Below are 18,748 nucleotides of genomic sequence, written 5' to 3' on the forward strand. Positions count from 1 at the left end.
CGTTCTGGCCACTTCCTCCTGACTCCAGGCGGCCCACGATTCACACACACACGTGGCTGACTTCTGTAGATTTCTTGTACGAATAAATTCATTGTACAGAAGCCGCAAGGGAACAGTCGGGAGTGTTATGGTGACCAGCTGTTGCTATGTTCACTGCGGGACCTCGTCCCGCTTCATCGCACTTCACGCTTCCACCGCGGAAGGTTTCCAGGGGGGAGCGAGGCTCGGCGGGCCGGAGCCACCTGCGCAAGGTCACGGTGCGGGCCGGCGGCAGGAGCTCAGACGCGACCTCCCGGTGGGGTGGCTGTGTCTGCTACTCCCCGCGGCCTGACGTCAGTGCTGACTTCAAGACAGGGTCGTTGTAGGAGAGGCAGCAGAAAGGAAGCCCTGGGCGCCCCGGGCGAGGGTGCGGGCCTCGCTGCGCACCGGGGCGCATCCCCTGCTGCCCCCCCCCCCGCCCCCCGCTGCCGCGCGCGCGCGCGCTCCAAGTCCAGGGGCTGCTCCAGGGAGCGCGCCCGGGGCGCTGCGCGCAGGTGGGCGTCGTGGCCAGACCCAGCCGGCTGTGACCTGGAGTGGCCTCCGCTCTCTCGCCTGTCCCCCACCCGGCCACCCGCCGCCTTCCCGAAAGGTGGGGGCACAAAACTCCGCTCCCGCCCATGACGTCTCCCAGCGGCCTGGGTCCCAGGGACCCGGATTCCAAGCCAGTTCGAAGCCGCGCGGCCTGGGGAGGAGCCTTCCCAGCTCGGCTTCAGTGTCCCCGCCAGCAGCCGGCGGGGCCGCGTCTCTGCGGCTGGGGAAGGATTGGGCAGCCCAAGCGCGCCGGCTCCAGGGGCGCTGGGATCCCGGGCCGTGGCCCCCAGACAGGAGGCTCGCAGTCCAGGCCCCAGCCCCTCGCCCGGGAGGTCTCGCAGCTTCCCCAGCCCCGCCCCCGCCGCGGGCCCGCACCTGCCCTTTCAGCCGGCCCAAGGCGCGGTTGGGGCGGGGCCACAGCCTTTCCCGGCGGGGGAGGGCCCTGCCGGGAGCATTTGAATGAAGAGTGGGCTGCCGCCGCCTCCAGAGCTCCTTGAGCACCGCGGCGGCCGGACCCGGGACCCGGGACGGTGAGTGCTCTGGGGAATGCGGGCTGGGCAGGCGCGCCGGGCCCGGGCCTGCTGACGGCAGGAGAGCGGCAGGTGCCTGCTGGGGGGGGGGGGGAGGGGAGGCGGGCCTCGGGGCGGAGGTGACGCTGGCGCGGGCGGCGGAGAATCGGGCCCGGCTGGAGCCTGGGGTCCGCAGAGCGCCCCGAGACGCTCCGGCGGGCGCGCGGGGCAGAACGTGGACCAGCGCCCCACAGCCCCGCTGCCTGCCGGGCATCGGCCGGAAAACGCATCCCTTCTCGCGCCCAGCTCCCCTGTCGGGAGCTCTGGGAGGAGACAGGCGAAGGGCAAGGCGGGCGCGTGGTGGGCCACGGGGGCTCAGGTGGGGGCTGGGGGAAGCGGGCGGGGAGGGGTGCGGTCCAGGGGGGTGACCAGGGCAGGTCCGGGCGCCCGTGCTGGAGCGGGCCGTGAGGGCCCGATGAGGCCACCTGGGGCTGCTGCTGCTGCTGCTGCTGCTGCGAGTCAAGAAGGAAGAGGCGGTGAAGTTTGTGGAGGGGAGCCTCGCTTTTTTCGCGCCATTCTCACTCCGGGCTCGCGGTACTGCGGGGAGGGGAGCGGAGGGGAGCGTGGGCGGAGGCAGCCCCAGGGGCTGCTGTGGGTGGCTGCCGGGGCTGGTCCCAGTCGGGGTCAGGCCCGCCACGTGCCAGTCCCCGCCTCACCACGTGAGGTTCCACGCTGGAGCCCCCGGGTGCGAGCAGAGGGCAGGGAGGGTGGAAACGAGGGTGCGGAGCCACCCCTGGCCCTGGTCCTGGTGGGCACACGGGTCCCCAGGCCGGGAGACTGGGTTCTCGGTGGAGGGGCCTCCGCCTCTGGGAACCGGGTGGAGAAAGCTGCTGGGGCGGTGGGGTCAACTCGGGGGGAGTGGAGAGGGGGCCGGTTGGCCTCAGAGCCCCCAGGCCCCGCTCCCTGAGTGCCTGGGCTCCCTGGAGTGGCCCCCGCCCCGGGCGGGAGGAACCGCAGTACTTTTCCACAGGGTTCACCCAGCCCCAGCCTCCGCTTGGATTTCCTCTGATCAGAAACTGGTCTGGGAAGCGGCTGGACTCACTGAACCCTGCAAGGCCGGGCCGGAGGGGTTTGCGCCCTGGGCCCAGTGGGGCAAGCGGACCTCAGAGCGCAGGAAGCCGCCGGCAGCGGCCAGCGGCGGCCGGGACCCTGACCGCCGCAGGGATGAAGACGGCAGGGGCTGTCTGCGCAGCACTCAGCACGGGCCGGCCCTGTGCTGTGGGCCTCGAGCCCCACGGCGCCGCACCGATCCTGGCCGCTGCGCAAGGCGGCCGCTGTCGCTCCCACTTTCCTGGCCAGCAAACTGAGGCCCTGCGCCGTCAAGCAGCCAGCCCATGGCCACACAGCGTGTCCGGGTGGAGCAGTTTGAGTCCGGGTTTTGGGACCCTGGACATGTGGGGTTCTGCGTCTGGGGGTGGGGGAGCCAGGGACACGGACACGGCGGAACAGTGCCCCAAAGAGCGGGCCCCCGGTCCCGAGACACAGGGAGGAGCCTCTCGGCAGCCGGCCTGCACAGCCGGGCTGCCCCCGTGCGGCTGGGGGAGGCAGGGGGGGCGTCTCGGTGGGACCCAGGCCCCAACTGCCCCGCACAGGTGCCTGTCCTGCTTCCTGCTGGGCGGGGCGGAGGGCACTACCTGGAAAGTCTCCGTGGGGCCGCCTCCTTCCCGGGTGTGGCTCTGGAAGCAGGTGCCAGGCAGGTCCTGTTGCCAAGGCGAGGTGGCCGGGTGCCAGGACTCAGGCAGGATGGTGGCCCAGTGACTGAGGGCCTTGGGGCTGACCTGGCCTTATTAGCCCGCCTGATTCCGAGGGACTCAGCACACAGCGTCTGGCTCTCCCTGGCCTCGACGGACCCTCGCCTAACAAACCCAGGCTGCGGGCGCCGGGTCTCCTCCGAGTCCAGCCTCCCGCCAGCCGAGGTCGGCTTGGCTCCTGGCGAGACCTAAGTCAGCATCCCCCCTACGGTGCTCTCCCTCCAGAAGTCTCCGGGAGGGTCAGGGAATCCGCCCCCGGGGTCAGCATTGCAGAGCCGCATAAATCCGTGGCTTTGTTTCGGACTCACACCCCAGGGGCTGTGGCCGCCACTGTGGCGAGTTTGAGCCCCAGGGCCTCCCTGTGGGAGACATGGGCACTGGGCAGGAAGCCAGACCAGAGCCTGGTGCTGCTGGACAGGAGGGAGCTGGGCCGGGGCGGCCGGCCGGCCCGGTGGGGGACGCAGAGGGCTTGCCTGGCCACGCTGCTGCCCGCTCCGGGTGTCATCTGCCTGGGGTGTGGACACAGACCACGAAAACGGCCCCTCCAAGTCACGTGGTCGCCCGTGCTCAGGCGTGCCCAGGAGCCCCACTGTCTGCTTTTGGAGGGGGGCACACAACGAGCCTCAGGACCCCGAGTCCGCCTGTGTTCCGGGGCACCCAGCTGCTCGCCGGGCCGGGCCGGGCCTGCCGTGGGCGCGGTGGGCGTGGCGGTGGGCCGTGGAACAGGCCAAGACGGGCCCGCTGGGATTCTGCAGGGAACAGGGCACCCGGGCCCTGCCGGGGGAGGCGGAGGCACCCGGCCCGGCTGCCTGAACGCCAGACCCGGCAGGGCCCCCTCGTGGCTGCCGGCCCCGGGCACACCTCACTGTCCTCGGTGGCCGAGGCAAAACCCCGGTTCCGGAGCCAGCTCTCCGGCCGCAGGTGGGCGCTGTCACAAACCCCGTCTTCTGCAAGCGCCGCTCACGGCGAGGCCAGGAGGGGCCGTGCACAGGGTGGGCTGGGCCGGCTGAGGCCCAGCTGGCTCTGCCGGTGGGTGCCCAGGCCCCCAGGCTGGGGGGCTCCCAACAGGCCTTCTGCCCCCTCGGGGAGCTGGGCTCCCCGTGAGCACCCTCACCTATGGGGGTTGCCTCTTCTCAGCAACCGTTGCGCTTGGCAGACCGGGGGGTTCCCCTCAGCCTGAGCCACAGAGGGCTGGGCTGGGCTGAGCGCGGCACCCCGCCCCCACCTCGCTCCGGGCCTTAGGTCTTTGGGGCATCTACCTCTTGGCAGGCACCAGGGGCCTCGTACTCGGACCCGTGGGCCTGAGAGGCCCTCTGGAAATGGCCAAGTCCAGCCGGGGCGGGGCCACCCTGTGGGCAGAGCCTGCCTCCCCCAGCACCCCCCGCCCCATGAGGACCCTTCTGTAAGTCTGCATTTCCGATGAGCCTCAAGTGGTGCGGGGACCCCTTCCCAGTAGGGAAACTGAGGCTCGGACGGGCCTGAGCCGAGGTGGAGCACCTGCCAGGCTCGGAGACAGCCCCTCTGCGCCCCCCTCTGCTTGGGCATCGCCCTGGCGTGGCACGGGACGGCTCTTTTTTTTTTTTTCTTTGATCAAACGCTATTCACTGGGAAGAGGCGTAAGCTCCCTCAGCTGCAGCACCCTGCCCTCCCCGCCCTCCCCACACGGGGGCTCGGGCACTGGGGACAAGCGTGGGAACGGGATCAGGACACTCCCGGAAGGACAGGCCCTTCCCGCACGCGCTCAGACAATCCGGCATTGTCGGCCTCCGGGCAAAGCAGCGGGGATCTCCCAAGTATGCAAATCGGGCAACCAGGCACCCGGTGGCCGCCCCCGGTCGGGCCACAGGGGGGTGTGTCATATAAATAACCTCGAGCCTCGTCTTGAAGAAGTGAAAGTCCCCCTCCCTGCCCCCCGGGGGGACACCGGGACTGGGCCGAGAGAGAAGGCGGCAGCTTCCTGGGGTCTCCCGGGAGCCACAGGGGGCAAGCACCGAGGGTGTGGCCAGGGTGCTGGGGCTCAGGCTGGGTGTGGGGCGTGTCACAGCGCCGAGAGTGGTGGCCGCCGGCCTCAGAGCCGTCGGGTGCAGCCAGGAGGGACTTCACCGCTGGCACAAACCGAGACGGAAGAAACGGAGTCTGTGATTTCCCCGGCAGCCAGGTTGCCAGGACGTCCCCAGGACAGAGCCCGGGGGGGTCTCGAAAGGGAAGGGCTCCCGAGGGGCATTTGCTGGGCTGGACCCCAGACTACCCCTCAGGGGCTCAAAGCGACATCCCTCGGGGTCACCCCGCTTCCTTCCCGCCTGCCCGGATTTTCGAGAACCTCCGCCCGGGACGTGAGGCACCTGCCTGCGGGGACCCCCAGAGGCCCCGGAGGGAATAACAGGAGTGAGACCAGTGGGCGCGTCCGGAGCGTCTCGGCCCTTCGTGGGAGCTGGGGTCCCAGTTCTGGAGGACGGGTCACCCCCCGGGCCGCCAACTCACCCCAGTGCAGCCTCCGGGCCTGGATTTCCTCGTGGCGGGCGGGGTGCGTCCCCCTCCCCACTCGCTGCCCTCGGCCGGGAGACTTCCGCTGCCCACCCGGCCAAGGACGGCCCCCTGCCCCCAGGGGGCCCGCTGTGCACCTGCATCTGAGCCCATGACCTCAGGGGGGTGCGTGGGGCTGGGAGCGCCAGGCGGACGCCCAGCTCTGGGGTCCCGTAGCTGGAGGGCCGGGAGGGAGACCCCGTCTCTGGTCCTGGGGCTCAGCCAGCCGTGGGGCGTCTCCTCCAAACCGGGGCGTCTCCTCAGAGGCTCCCAGGGACACGGGACCGACCTCGGGGCCGTGAGAGTCTGGGCGTCGCACCGCCCCGGGTGCACTCAGGATCCGGCCGCCGCTGGCGGACCCCAGACGCCGTGGCTCACACACGGCCGTATTCCGGCCACCCTGCACCTCGGCACCGCCGTCCCAGGGCACCCGGCTGCTCCTTCCTACCCGGACGCGCCGACAGGGCCCCAGCCCCCAGAGAAGGGAGCCTGCCACCCGTCCGTGGGACAGGAGCCGGCGCAGCACTGACAGACACTGTCACCTCGCTCTCGGGACCGAGGAGGAGCGGGTCCCAGGTGAGGCCGGAGGGCCCCCTCCCCGGCCTCGGCGGCTGTGGGTCCCTGTGTCCTCGAACCCCGAACAGGGTCCTGAGGCCCTGAGGGAGGCCTCGGGGCTGGTGGATGGGAGCCGGGTGCTTAGGTCTCTTGGTGCTCGGGGCGTGCGGCTGGCGGTGGGGCGCCGGCCGCCCTCTCCCACGAGACTTTCCACGGCCGAGCCACACGCGTGTGTGCGGTGCAAGGGCCCTGGGTTGGCCGTCGTCTGTCTGGGTCAGAGGCCCACGGCTCTCGATCAGGCAGAACCTGGCCTCGGAGCTGTGGGGACCACCCACCACCCGCCATGCGGGCCCTGGGGTGTTGGCGGCTTTGTTTCCAGAGAGGAAGCTCTCTCCCTGTTTCTTCGGGGCCACCCCTCACGACAGAAGCCAGTGGCCGGGGGAAGGCCTGGCCCTCCTGTGGCCCGAGCGAGCCGGGTGCAGGGCCTGCGTAAGGGGCTCCGGGCGGCCGTGCAAGCCCCACCTGTCCCTTGGGGATCCGCTCCGGCCCCGGGTGGAGGCCCAGGACCCCGTGGTTGGTGTGTGCGGGCGTGCAGACGGCTGTGTGTGCGTGTGCACGAGTTGTGGGTATGTGCGTGCACATGCGTGCACGTGTGTAGGTTCACACGTGTGTAGGTTCACACGTGGTGACCAAAGACACAGGGTGGGTCCGGGCCCCGGGGGTTTCGGGCGGCGTCCCGCCTGTTCTGCCTTCCTCTGTGTTTCTGTGTCTCCGGCCACCGGAGCTGCTGGGCGGCGGGGGCGGGGAGGCGGTCCTGTCCGAGGGCCCCAGCTGGTCACTCTCCGGGCTGCCCACTGCCTCCCGCGGGCGGGCCGGGTGTCACCCGGGCAGCCACCAACCGGGGCGGCTGTGCTTGGGGGCCTCCCTCTGTCCGGCAGGAAGCTCTGGCTGCCCCCTCAGTCAGGCCCGGCGCCCTCGTGACCCAGCCGGGCGCACCAGCCTGCACCAGGTGGCGGAACAGCCCCGGGGAGTGTTGGCAGCGGAACCGCCGCCGCCTGCCCACGGCCCTGAGATCGGCCGATAGCCCGGCGGCGGCAGCGGTCTCCAAAGCAAACAGCCGGCCGACGTGTAACCAACTGCCACTGGGTCAGAGGACAGTGGTGACGCGTGGGCGTGGCCTCTGCAGCCAGGTGGCGTGCACAGGTGCTGTTTGCGCCCCGGGCACCTTGGGACTCACTTCCCTTACCTGCACGGTGGGCGTGGCCAGGCGTGCGCAAGGGATGCCCCCAGGGAGTCTGGGAAGGTGTGATGTCACCGTAAGGGGAAGGGGAACCTGGCGGCATTCGCCCCCCGCCCGGCCCTGCGGAAGGGGGTGCGCGGCTTGAATCACTAGCTGAGCAGGTGCGCCCTTGCAGTTGCTCGGAGGAGCAGGGCGGTGGCCCCTCGCCCGCTGCCTCAGGGACGCGGCCCTGCAGGGGGCCCGGGAGCAGGACAGGGTTGTGGTGAGCAGACGGTGACCCCCTGGCTCCGAGGCTCAATCCACGGGGTGCGGGGGTCCCCGTGCTGCGAAAGGAGGGGTCGCAGGGAGATGGGTGCTGCTTGGTCTCCCCAAATGCAAAGCTGCTTCCCGGACCAGGGTAGGTCCCCTGGGTGGCTCCCGGTCTGTCTACCAGGGCTCCTGCTGTCCGACCCCACAGCGGCCACGCTCCCAGGGGTTGGGGGCCTGTGCCTGGCCCCGTCCCTTTCCTCACTCCCCCCCCCCCCCAGAGTCTGGACCGAGATGGACTTCCTATTTGCTCGGAAGGTCACAGAGCACTGGCAGGGCGTGGGGTTGTTAAGAAGGGAGGCTGGGCTGGACACTGGGCGGGGGAGGGTCTCTCGGGCACCAGGGGCTGCAAGGGCCAGAACTCAGCTCAGCGGGGCAGGACTGCCCCACGACCGGGGCCCGGGCACGTGCCCACCCCTGGACCACCAGCCCAGCTGTGGCCAGGGACACGCCGCAGCCCTGAGTGTGTGGGTCCAGGTGGGGCCCTGGTTTTGGGGAGGGGGCTGGTCCGGAGGGAGGAGGGTCACTGGCCAGACTGGGCACGGCCTGTGCAGGTAGGGCCCTCAGCCGGCCCCTGGGGGACGGGGCGCGTGGGCCTGCTCCCCCCAGAACGTCAGTGTGTCCCGGGTGGACGCCGGTTGTCTCACCGGAAATTCTCCTCGCAGAACCCACCAGCCCCTGGAGGACAGCTGCTGTGGCCGCCGCCGCCTGGACAGAGATGCCGCAGCACACGACGGGGGACAAGCCCTTCGCCTCCTTGCCACAGCTGGTCCTCCCCAGCACCCCCGCGGCCCTGGACGACAGGGGCGACGGCACTCCCCCCAGCCGGCGGGCGTCCCTGGGCCTGGGCACCCTGCGTCCGGCCTCCCACGGCCCCCAGGACTCCTGCGTCCAGCCCCTGTGCCAGCCCAGGGCCCAGAAGCCCGGCGGCCAGGCGGCCCGCGCCGCGCGGTACCCGTCGGTGGGGCCGCAGAGCTCGGAGTGCGGCTGGCGGCACTTCGCCCCCGCGTGCCTGCAGGCCCTCAACACGCCCCGGGTCTTCCTGCTGTTCCTCTGCATGGCCTCCTTCCTGCAGGGCATGACCGTCAACGGCTTGGTCAACACCGTCATCACCTCCATCGAGCGCCGCTTCGACCTGCACAGCTACCAGAGCGGCCTGGTGGCCAGCGCCTACGACCTGGCCTCCTGCCTCTGCCTGGCCTTCGTCGGCTACTTCGGCGGCAGCGGGCACAAGCCACGCTGGCTGGGCTGGGGCGTGCTGCTCATGGGTGTGGGCTCGCTGGTGTTCGCGCTGCCCCACTTCGCCGCCGGCCCCTACAAGGCGGAGGGGGACCAGGGCCTCGGCACCTGCCCGGCCAGCCGCAGCGGCCCGGAGTGCGGGGGCCGCGCCGGGGGCCCGTCCGGCTACCAGCTGGTCTTCGTGCTGGGCCAGTTCCTGCACGGCGTGGGCGCCACGCCGCTGTACACGCTGGGCGTCACCTACCTGGACGAGAACGTCAAGTCCAGCTACGCGCCCGTCTACATCGGTGAGTGCGGCCGGCGGGCAGGGGGACGGGCGGCGAGGTGGCAGCGTGGAGTGGGCCCCTGTTGCGCTTTTTCCCATGGCCACGCGTGGCCCCACGTGGCCCCACGTGGCCTCAGGGGCTCCCAGGTGAGGGGGAAGGAGCCCCAAGGGCGCCTGCTTTTTGGCTTTGAGAGAAACATTTTTTTAAATGATAGTTTTTTTAAAGATTTTATTTATTTATTTTTTTAGAGAGAGAAGGAATGGAGGGGGTGAGAGAGGGAGAGAGAGAGAGAGAGAAACATCAATGTGTGGTTGCTGGGGGCCGTGGCCTGCAACCCAGGAATGTGCCCTGGCTGGGAATCGAACCTGCGACACTTTGGTTCCCAGCCCGCGCTCAATCCACTGAGCTACGCCAGCCAGGGCCGAGAGAAACATTTTTAAATCCCTTTAGAAAGTTGGCCCCAGCCGGGCCCCAGCTTCAGAGATGAAAACTCATTTAAAGGGACCCGACCCCGGGCGGGTGGGGGGTCCGTTGGGTGCAGAAGGGCCGTGTGGGAGCTGCTTCTCCCAGACCGGCCCGCGGGACGGGACTCCGAGTGCCACTTCCCGGGAGCCGCACGGGGGGGCGGGCGTGGCAGCACCCAACAGCCCCGCTCCCCGCACAGCCATCTTTTACACGGCGGCCATCCTGGGCCCCGCGGCCGGCTACCTGATCGGAGGCGCCCTGCTGAACGTCTACACGGAAATCGGCCGACGGTGAGTGGCCAGGCTCCCTGCGCCAGCACAGACGTCGCCACGCTGTCCACGCGGGAGGACGCGGTGCCCACGGGGCAGGTGTGCTGGTCGGGGGTGGGCAGCCCTGTGCACCTGCGGGTCTGGGGCGGCTTGGAGAGCAGGTGGGGGAGCAGCGGGGGGAGCTTCCCAGAGGCACGCGTGGCCAGAGCACCCCGAGGCCCTTTGCAGAACTGAGAGGGGGTTTTCCGGCTGCCGGCGAGACCGGTGTCTGTGGGTTTTCCCACGCCCAGCCTTCCCCAGACGCCAGCTGGGCTCTGACACCGAGTTCCCGCACCAGCTTAGCGGCTCGGTGCCCCCAGGCTGCCCCCCAGTAAGGACACCAGGTCGCCCACGAGTTCCGTGCCCCTTGGGCACAGCCCAGGGATCCCTGAGACCTCCTCCTCCGCCCCATGACGTGCACGGTGCCCCCCAGACCTCGGAGAGGCTGGTTCCTCCCTCCATCCCCGGGCGCTCACGCCGGGAACAAGGCAGGTGGCAGAGAGCACAGGGCGCCGGCTGGGCAGGGGCAGGGCCCCCTCCGCCACGTCCCCCCCACCCAGGAACTCCAGGACGCCCTCCTGCCAGGGTTTCCTGGAGGCCTCCCCGGGGGTCAGGCAAGCCGGCCTCACAGCGGGTCTTTCTGGCGCCCAGCCCCTCCGAGGCCCCGAGGCACCTGCCGGGAGGGGCCGCACTCGAACACGAGATGCCGCCGTCCCCCAGGAATTGCAAAGAGTTAGGGAGCTCTGTGCCAGGGACGGGGCACAGGCCAGAGCCGTGTGTCTGGTTCTCCGGTCACGTCAGCGGGCGTGCCTCCTGTTTCCCTGCATGCTTTGCTCATGATACTAGTTCTTGTACGTCTGAGCAGGAGAGACAGACAGGGCCGAGGTGGGACAGGCAGACACAGAGGGACGGAGAGACAGAGAGAGGTGAGTGGGGGCAGAGGAAGGAGGCCAGCCCCCCTGACCTCACGGGGCTCTGCAGGCGGCCCCGCCCTCCGGGCGTCACCCTCCGGGGAGTGGTGGCCCAGGGCCTTCTGAGGCCCGGGACGGCGCGGCCGGCTACCCTCCGACTCTCTCTGCAGATGGTGCGCCTCCCGCCGAGGTGTCTAGTGCCCTGCCCTGGTGCGAGCGAGCGCCCCCTGTGGCCTCGGGGTGCCTAAGTGGGGTGTCACTGTGCGCATTCGGGGCGGTGCAGGAGGTAGGTGGGGCCGCGCCCCTCCCTGGCTACGCCCTCCCCCCGGCCCACAGGGCCGGCAGCCGGGGGGCGCCCAGCCCGAGGGCCTGGGACGCTGACCCCACTCTCTCTTCCCGCAGGACCGAGCTGACCACCGAGAGCCCGCTGTGGGTCGGCGCCTGGTGGGTGGGCTTCCTGGGCGCCGGGGCCGCCGCCTTCCTGGTCGCGGTCCCCATCCTGGCCTACCCGCGGCAGCTGCCAGGTGGGTGCCCTCCCAGGTGTGCCAGCCGCCCCCTCCCAGGTCTGTTCAGCAGCTCGGGGGAGTGCAGGTGCCTGGTGGGTCTGCCCCCCCGCCCCGGCAGGGTGCAGCCAGCCAGCGGTGTGCCCCGCCCCCCACAAGGCCAGGGGTTCCGTGGGGGATGGGAGCACCTTCTTTTCCTTCTGGCCCCAGCTCGTGCCACCGGCTCTGTCCCACCTCTTGTCACCGGGGTGCACCCTCAGCCTTCTGTGCCACGGGGGCCCCTGGCCCCTGCCCTCACCCCGGTCCCTGTCCGAGCAGGCTCCCAGAGCTACGTGGTCGTGAGGGCCTCTGAGACGCACCAGCTGAAGGACGGGGGCGACGAGGCGGCCAGCAGCCCCGACTTCGGGAAGACCATCCGCGACCTGCCTCTGTAAGGAGCCGGGGGCGGCCACCCTCCACCCATGCGCCGCGCGTCTCGAAGACCCTTTGGGGGGCCCCGCAGGCTGGGCTGGGCCCCAAACTAGCGGTGTCCGAGTGGCCCTCTGGGTCCCGTGGGGAGCGCACGGCTCCTGAGTCCCTACCATGGCCTGGCGCCCAGGGACGCAGCTCTGACCCTCCACCCGTCCCCTGGGGTCGCCCCTCACTGGCCGCAGCCCCTCCCTCTTGCACACTCCCCCCCTTTCGCTGCCCCCACTGCCCAGCACCCCTCCTCCTCCCGGCCACACCTGCCTCTCGTCCCCCGTCCTTCCTCTCTCCATGGTCTCGCTCTCGTCCCAGTCCGCACACAGAGCCCTGGGGGCTGCAGGCTGCCCCGTGCCTCCCCTCCTGGGGCCCGACCCTCCAGGGGGGCCTCTCCCCGCTCCAGCCCTAGGTCTCGCTGAGCGCCCACCCGCCCCTGCAGCCCCCCAGCCGGGCCACAGGGGGGCTGTCGGCGGGGGGGGGGGGCGGATGGCCCGGTGCCTACCTTCAGCACGGGAGGGTGGAGGAGGCGGAGGGGGCAGCCGGGCGGGGGCAGCCCCTGGGGAAGCAGGCAGACGTGTGGACTGTCCCCGCCGCATCCAGGGCGTCGTTGTCCCCGCCCTACTTCCTGTGGGCCCCCCCCCCCGCCCGAGAGCCGCCCTCAGGAGGGTGGCCCCACCAGGGCGAGCTGGACCAGGTGCCAGTAGAGAAACAAGCCCCACCCACCACCAGTGCCTGTGGTCAAGGCCAAGACTGGTTAGCTCCCCGAGCACACGCCACACAAGATTCCGGCCGGCCCCCCGGTAGGCTGGGGGAGAAATGAGGAAGTCTGCCCGCCACGGCCCAGCCGCATGGGCGGGTCTGGGCAAGGCGGTGGGGGCGCCGGCCACACCCACTCCACACCCACTCCAGTGGCGTCTCACCCGAGGGCTTTCCGGCACTCGGTGAGGAGGCTGGGGCGGCAGCTCCAGGCCGTCCACGGCCCGAGGCCGTGACAGGGCAGCTCTGAAGCTCAGCCGAGCGAGCCCCTCGTGTCTGACAAGACAGTCAGGCCGGCGTCACCAGGTGGCCCCCCTCCCGGCCGCCTGCTCCGAGGGTCTGGGCGCCAGGGCTCCTCTCGGCTGCCCTGCGGGGTCCGACTTCTCAGGGTGACACCGGGTGCCCCGGCCTCTGTCCCCAGGGCGAGCGAGAGCCCGTGGGAGCCCATGTTCCAAGCCGCTCTGACTCGTGCGGCAGGGGCAGCGCGGGCGTGAGGGTGGCCATGGGGGCGCGGCTCTCGGGGCAGGAGACCAGGGAGGACAGCGCCTGTGGCCCCTCGTGGGTCAGCCCGCAGCCACCACTGAGAGCCCCTCGGCAGTCGCAGCGAGACTCTGAGCTCAGCAGAGCGGTGCCCGAGCCACCCATCGGTCACCGATCACGGGACCTGCTTGGTGGTCAGGGCGCACAAGGGAGGCTGTCCCACCCGACCCTTGTCCCTCATGGCTCCTGGGCACAGGGTCCCAGCCCCATCAGCCAGCATCTCTGCGCTGGGCCAGGCACGCGCCGTCTGTGGCTCACAGGGGCTGGGAGCCGCGGCTGCCCAGGGGGTCTGTGAGCCGGGGCCGCTGCCCACAGAGGCCGGGCCCTTTACTCCCAGGCCCCCGGGCCGGGACTCCTGGTTTGCTATCCTAACCACCTTGCTGGTGCCTCGCCAACATCGCCCCCTCTCGGCGTCTCTGAGCGCCACCCCCGTTCGCACGCCGCCCTGTGAGCTCACAGCGCTGCCGCTCCCGACGGCAGGGGACAGGACCCCGCTCCTCCCTCAGGGGCTGGCCCTCCTCGAGCCCGTGTGCTCGTCCCTCGGACGGGCCGTGGCCTGGCACCGGTCCCCACACCTGTGACTCTGGGGATACCTCCCCGGGAAGCTTCAGGGTGTGGCGCCGGCCCCTGCAGGCCCACGGCCTACCGCTGACACTCCCGAAACCCTCCCCTCCAAGGCCGTGCAGGGCTCCGAGCCTTCCCCCCCTCCCCCCGTCTCTGTGGAGCAAACCTGGGGTGCCTGCCCGCACCCTGGCGGCCCACTCTGTCCCCCGTGGAGCCGGGGTGCAGGGACTGCAGGGTCGGCACACCCTTGCTGTGGCCGGCTCTGACGCCCCGTCTCCTCTCCCCCCCCGCCCCCGCCGCAGCTCCGTGTGGCTCCTCCTGAAGAACCCCACCTTCGTCCTGCTCTGCCTGGCCGGCGCCACCGAGGCCACGCTCGTCGCCAGCATGTCCACCTTTGGCCCCAAGTTCCTCGAGTCCCAGTTCAGCCTGAGTTCCTCCAAGGCCGCCACCTTGTTCGGTGAGAGAGAGAGCCTCCTGCCGCTCAGGGGCCTTCCGAGGAGCGAGGGGTCTTTGAGAGCGTGTTCCGGGAGCTCCAGGCACGCTGCCCTCCCCCCACCCCCGCAGCCCTGCTCTAATGGGGGGAGGCCGAGAGCCAGGGCCGGGCAACGCTGCTCCCGGGTCTGACCGGAGCAGACCGCCCCTCCCGAGGGGGCTGGGTGTGCGGACCGCCGCCTGCCCACTGTACTGACGGGTCCCTCCGAGGCCGCAGGGCGCCCACTCTGCTGGGGGCATGGGGTGGCCACTAACTGTCCTGGCACCTCCCACCCCACCCGGGGTCCCGGCTCTCAGAGGACCTGCCTCACTGCAGGCGCCCAGGAGGAGGGAACCTTCCTGAGGCCCCTCCTTAGAACTCGCCTGGCCGGGGGGGGGCCACCCCAGCATGTGTGGCTGCCGGGTGGGCACAGTGGGGGCCTCCTGGCAGCGCCCCTCAGGCTTCCACTCCTGCACGGGGGGCCCATCGATTAGGGCCACCCCCTTTCTCGAACGCCCTCACTCCTCTCCTTGCCCAGCCTCTCAGCGGCTCCCCCACCCAGACCCCACCCACAACACCTGCCTCCGGTTGCCACAGCAGTCCTTGCCCCATCCTGGGACAGCCGAGTCCTCTGGGCCCTGCTCCCGCCCCCCGAGGGGGCTCTGACTAGGGCTGGGGAGATGGGCTCCCCCACCCCTTGGAGCCTGACTCTCATCCTGGGAGCCCAGGATGCCAACCCCTCTCAACTTCACTTGGAGAGGCCACGGCTGAGGGTTCAGACCCACTCCTACAGGTGGTCGGGCGGTGACGGTGTGCGGGGCCCGGGTGGGGAGGACTCGCTGCTCCCCAGAGGCAGCGCGGCTGTGAGCTCCGGGCAGGGCCTGGCCTGCCCACGAGCCCAGCACTGCCAGGCGGGGATGGCTCTGTGCCTTGGTTTCCCGGTCCGTGAAGGGGGGATAAGAGGATGCACAGGGCTCGAGGCCCACCCCAGCCCCCCACGGGGCCCCCGGCTGAGCCCCGCCCTCTCCCGCAGGGTACCTGGTGGTGCCGGCGGGCGGCGGCGGCACCTTCCTGGGCGGCTTCTTCGTGAACAGGCTGAGGCTGCGCGGCTCCAGCGTCATCCGGTTCTGTCTGGTCTGCACCCTGACCAGCCTGCTGGCCACCTTGGTCTTCTTCGCGCACTGCCCCAACGTGCCCGTGGCCGGCGTGACGGCCCACTACAACGGCAGGTAGGGAGGGCCGCAGTGCGCCTGGCGGGGTCCCACGGGCGGCGAGGGGGCCGGCTGAGCTGCACGGACGGCTCTGCCACCGCTGGAGGGAGGGGGCACGGGCCCTGGGCCGCCCCCAGAGGCGGCAGCGTGGGCGGGAGGCACGGAGCAGTGTGCACCCGGCGCCCACTGTGCGAGGAAGGCTCAGACCGCGCGGCGGCTGCCGGCCCGCCTGCAGCAGCATCGTGTCAGGGGGGCTTTGTACCTGACACTCCAGGGCCCGGCACGTCGATGCACGGGGACCCGCTGCCCGTGCAAAAAACACACCTGCGGGGACGTGTGTGGTGCACAGTGGGGTTCGGGGCTGGGTTTGCTTTGCCGCGACGATTTCCCAGGGTCCTGTGAGGCCCCGTGGGAAGCTCCGATCTCTGTGGGCGGGGCAGTCCCAGCAGGTTGTCAACCCACCAGCGAGGGCCGTGGGGGCGAGACCCGGGCTGTCCCGCCTGCCCCGGCCTCCGCCCCACCGAACGCTTCTCCCACCGGCAGCGCCGCGCCCGACGGCCACCTGGAGCTGACGGCCGCCTGCAACGCCAACTGCAGCTGCCGGCCCGAGCACTACAGCCCCGTGTGCGGCTCCGACGGGCTCACGTACTACTCCCCGTGCCACGCGGGGTGCCAGGACGAGACCGTGGCCAGCCCCGGCGGCCAGAAGGTGAGCGCGGCGGTCGTCCCCCTGCGCCCGTGCCCCGGGCCCCCCCCCCCCCCCCCCGTTCCTGCCTCCCGTAACCGGCGCTGTCGTTGCGCCCGGCAGGTGTACGGGGACTGTGGGTGCGCCCTTCAGAACCTGCCCTCCGGCCCCGGCCACGCCTCCGCGGGCAAGTGCGCCTCCGCCTGCCGCAGCAAGCCCCTGCTGCTGGTCCTCATGTTCGTGGTCATCATCTTCACCTTCCTCAGCAGCATCCCCGCGCTGACCGCCACGCTCCGGTGAGCAGGGGACCGGTCCGCCGCCTTCCCCCGCGGCAGAGAGAACCGCGCCTCTGTGAGGCGCCGGCCAGCTGTGGGGGGGAGCGGGGGGGCGGGGCGGCCTGGGGCGCGGCCTGGGCTCGGCCGCCTCCCTGGACGTGACCTCCCTGTGGTCGCCCCGCAGGTGCGTCTGTGACCAGCAGAGGTCCTTTGCGCTGGGAATCCAGTGGATCGTGGTTAGAACTCTAGGTAGGAGCCCCCACCCAGCGGGCGTGCTTCCGCCCGGGAAGGGTGCCATTCCCGAACAGCCCACTAGGGGGACCCGCGCCACCTTCTGCCCGGAGGGGGCCCTGCCGCACCAACCCAGGGGCTCCGCGGGGTCAGAGGCCACGGGGCTGTCCCGGCCCGATGCCGTGTCCCCCCGATGTGGCGGGAACATGTAGGTCCCTGCCGCGCCCCCCCCCGCGGAGCGCCCCGATGGCGGCGGCCCCCTGTCCGGACCGGGCGCGCGGTTCTGAGCGCCCCTCCCCCGCCGCCGCAGGGAGCATCCCGGGGCCCATCGCCTTCGGCTGGGTGATCGACAAGGCCTGCCTGCTGTGGCAGAGCCCCTGCGGCCGGCAGGGCTCCTGCTTCCTCTACCAGAACGCCGCCATGAGCCGCTACATGCTCATCGCCGGGCTGGCGTACAAGGTGAGCCCGGGCCGCGTCTGCCGCGGGGGGGGGGGGGGGTCGCGGGGGGGGGCCGCGGGGGGTGGGGGGGGCCGGGCCCTCCGCCGGGACGAGCCTGGCGGCTGCTGCCGGTGTGGCAGAAGCGCGCCCTTCCCCGCCTAGAGCTGTCCCTGGGAGCCTGGCGGTGTGGCGGCCGGGACAGGCCCCTCCCTCCCGGGACAGGCCCCTCCCCTCCCCGGCTCGCAGCCCCGCCCCTGCCTTCCCGGGCCTTGGGCGTAGAGCCTGCGTCTGGGGGGCCGCTCGGCGTGCTGGGCTCGTGCCAACGGGACGGTGGGGGCCTTCCTGACACCCCCCACCCCCCGGGCCCTCTGCTCCGCGCTGCGCTCGGAAACACCCCGCCCCGCCTCCGGCCTGCGCCCCCGGTGCCCACCGACTGGGCGTTTTGAGTCCCCCCCCCAGGAGAAGGCACAGGACTTCGCAAATAAGAGGGACCCCTAGGGCCGGGCAGGGAGAGCGTGTCCACGGGCGGGAGGCTTGTCCGGAAGGACCTCGGGCTGACCCTGGGTTAGCTCGCTGCGGATTAGCGTAAAAATAGCCGAGTGTGACGGGGATCTGGGGCGCCGCGGAAGAGCCGGGCTGGATTTAAAGAGCCACCTCCTCCTTCCCGGGGAGCTGGCCCCCAGTTTTCTTCTGTGTGTGTGTCCTGTGGTCCTCTCCCCCCTCCCGCCCAGAGCAGCAGGCTGGAGCCCGGGCCGATGACCCTGTGACCTCTGCACAGCCAGCCTGCACCGCCCGCTGGTTCCAGCAGGGGGCGCAGGCAGGCGTGCCCCTGAGTCCCTTGACTCCAAAGTGGCCCAGGCCTGGTGTCCCCCAGAGAGGTTGCAGGAGCGGGTGGGCGTTTCGGCCAGAACCTGCGTTTCTGGGGTTCACGGGTGCGTGCGGAGGCTGGCGTGGGCGCCGCGCTCCGGTTTTCCAGGCCGCATCCCGTGAGGTGGGGGCGCCAGGCTCACCAGCTCTGGGTCCGGCTACTGAGCCACCGTAACCAAGGGCCTCCCACCGGGCGGCCTAAAACGACAGGAATTGATGGCCATCTCTGGAGGCCAGAGTCCAAGGTCAAGGTGTCACAGGGCCGGTTTCTTCTGGGGGCTGCCGGCCACCCGGAGCTGGAAGACCCATCGCCCCATCCCTGCCTCCGTGCTCACAGGGTCCCCTCTGTGATTCCGTGTCGAACCTCTGTCCCCTCCCTCCTGCACGGACACCGGCCCCTGGCCCGGGGGCCCACCCGTCCAGTGCGCACTGGCCTCAAGCTCCTTCACTGCTCCTGTGGGGCCCCGTTTCCAAACACAGGTCCCGGTCCCAGGTTCCGGGGAGCAGGACGGGGACGCAGCTTTGGGGGCCCAGCGCTCAGCGCCCCTCCTTCCCCGCTGCCTCTGCTTTTAGTCACATGGTGTTTTCGTTCCTCGGCTAAGAGTGTTGGGGTCTGCACGGGGGGGGGCTGGCCGAGCTGGGGGCCTCTTGCCTCGGCGGCCGGGTGTCCTCGGAGCCCCCAGAGGAGCCGGGCGGGGCGGGGCGGGCCCCCCAGGCGGGCAGCTCCACGGCTCCAGTGGCTCCTTTTCCCCCAGGCTCTGGGCCTCCTCTTCTTCGCTGCCGCGTACGCCCTGTACAGACCCCCGTCGGGGCCCTCCCACGGCCTGGAAGGGTCTCTGCCCAGCCAGTCCTCGGCCTCCGACAGCCCCTCGGACCTCCAGGCCGCCCCCTCGGACCTCCAGCTGCAGAGCAGCGTCTGACGGCCACCCGCCCGCCGGGGCCTGGGCTGGCCCTCGGCGCTGCCTGGAAACACCATCTGGCTGCTGCCCAGAAGGGCTGACCCTCACCGACCGCTCACCCAGCACTGAGCGTAGGGGTGGG

General features: G+C 71.2%; 1 protein-coding gene across 1 annotated transcript; it reads left to right on the forward strand.

Moving 5' to 3' along the window:
* The first annotated feature begins 8,197 nt into the window (after window positions 1-8,197).
* Window positions 8,198-18,748, forward strand: SLCO4A1 (solute carrier organic anion transporter family member 4A1). Its single transcript, XM_028524840.2, has 11 exons — window positions 8,198-9,040; window positions 9,684-9,774; window positions 11,106-11,227; window positions 11,525-11,636; window positions 13,831-13,985; window positions 15,034-15,229; window positions 15,755-15,920; window positions 16,020-16,192; window positions 16,356-16,420; window positions 16,713-16,861; window positions 18,463-18,748. The coding sequence occupies exons 1-11, from the start codon at window positions 8,233-8,235 to the stop codon at window positions 18,625-18,627; spliced, it is 2,202 nt and encodes a 733-aa protein (XP_028380641.1). The 5' UTR covers window positions 8,198-8,232; the 3' UTR covers window positions 18,628-18,748.

This window comes from Phyllostomus discolor, chromosome 9, assembly GCF_004126475.2.
Source record: "Phyllostomus discolor isolate MPI-MPIP mPhyDis1 chromosome 9, mPhyDis1.pri.v3, whole genome shotgun sequence".
NCBI lineage: Eukaryota > Metazoa > Chordata > Mammalia > Chiroptera > Phyllostomidae > Phyllostomus > Phyllostomus discolor.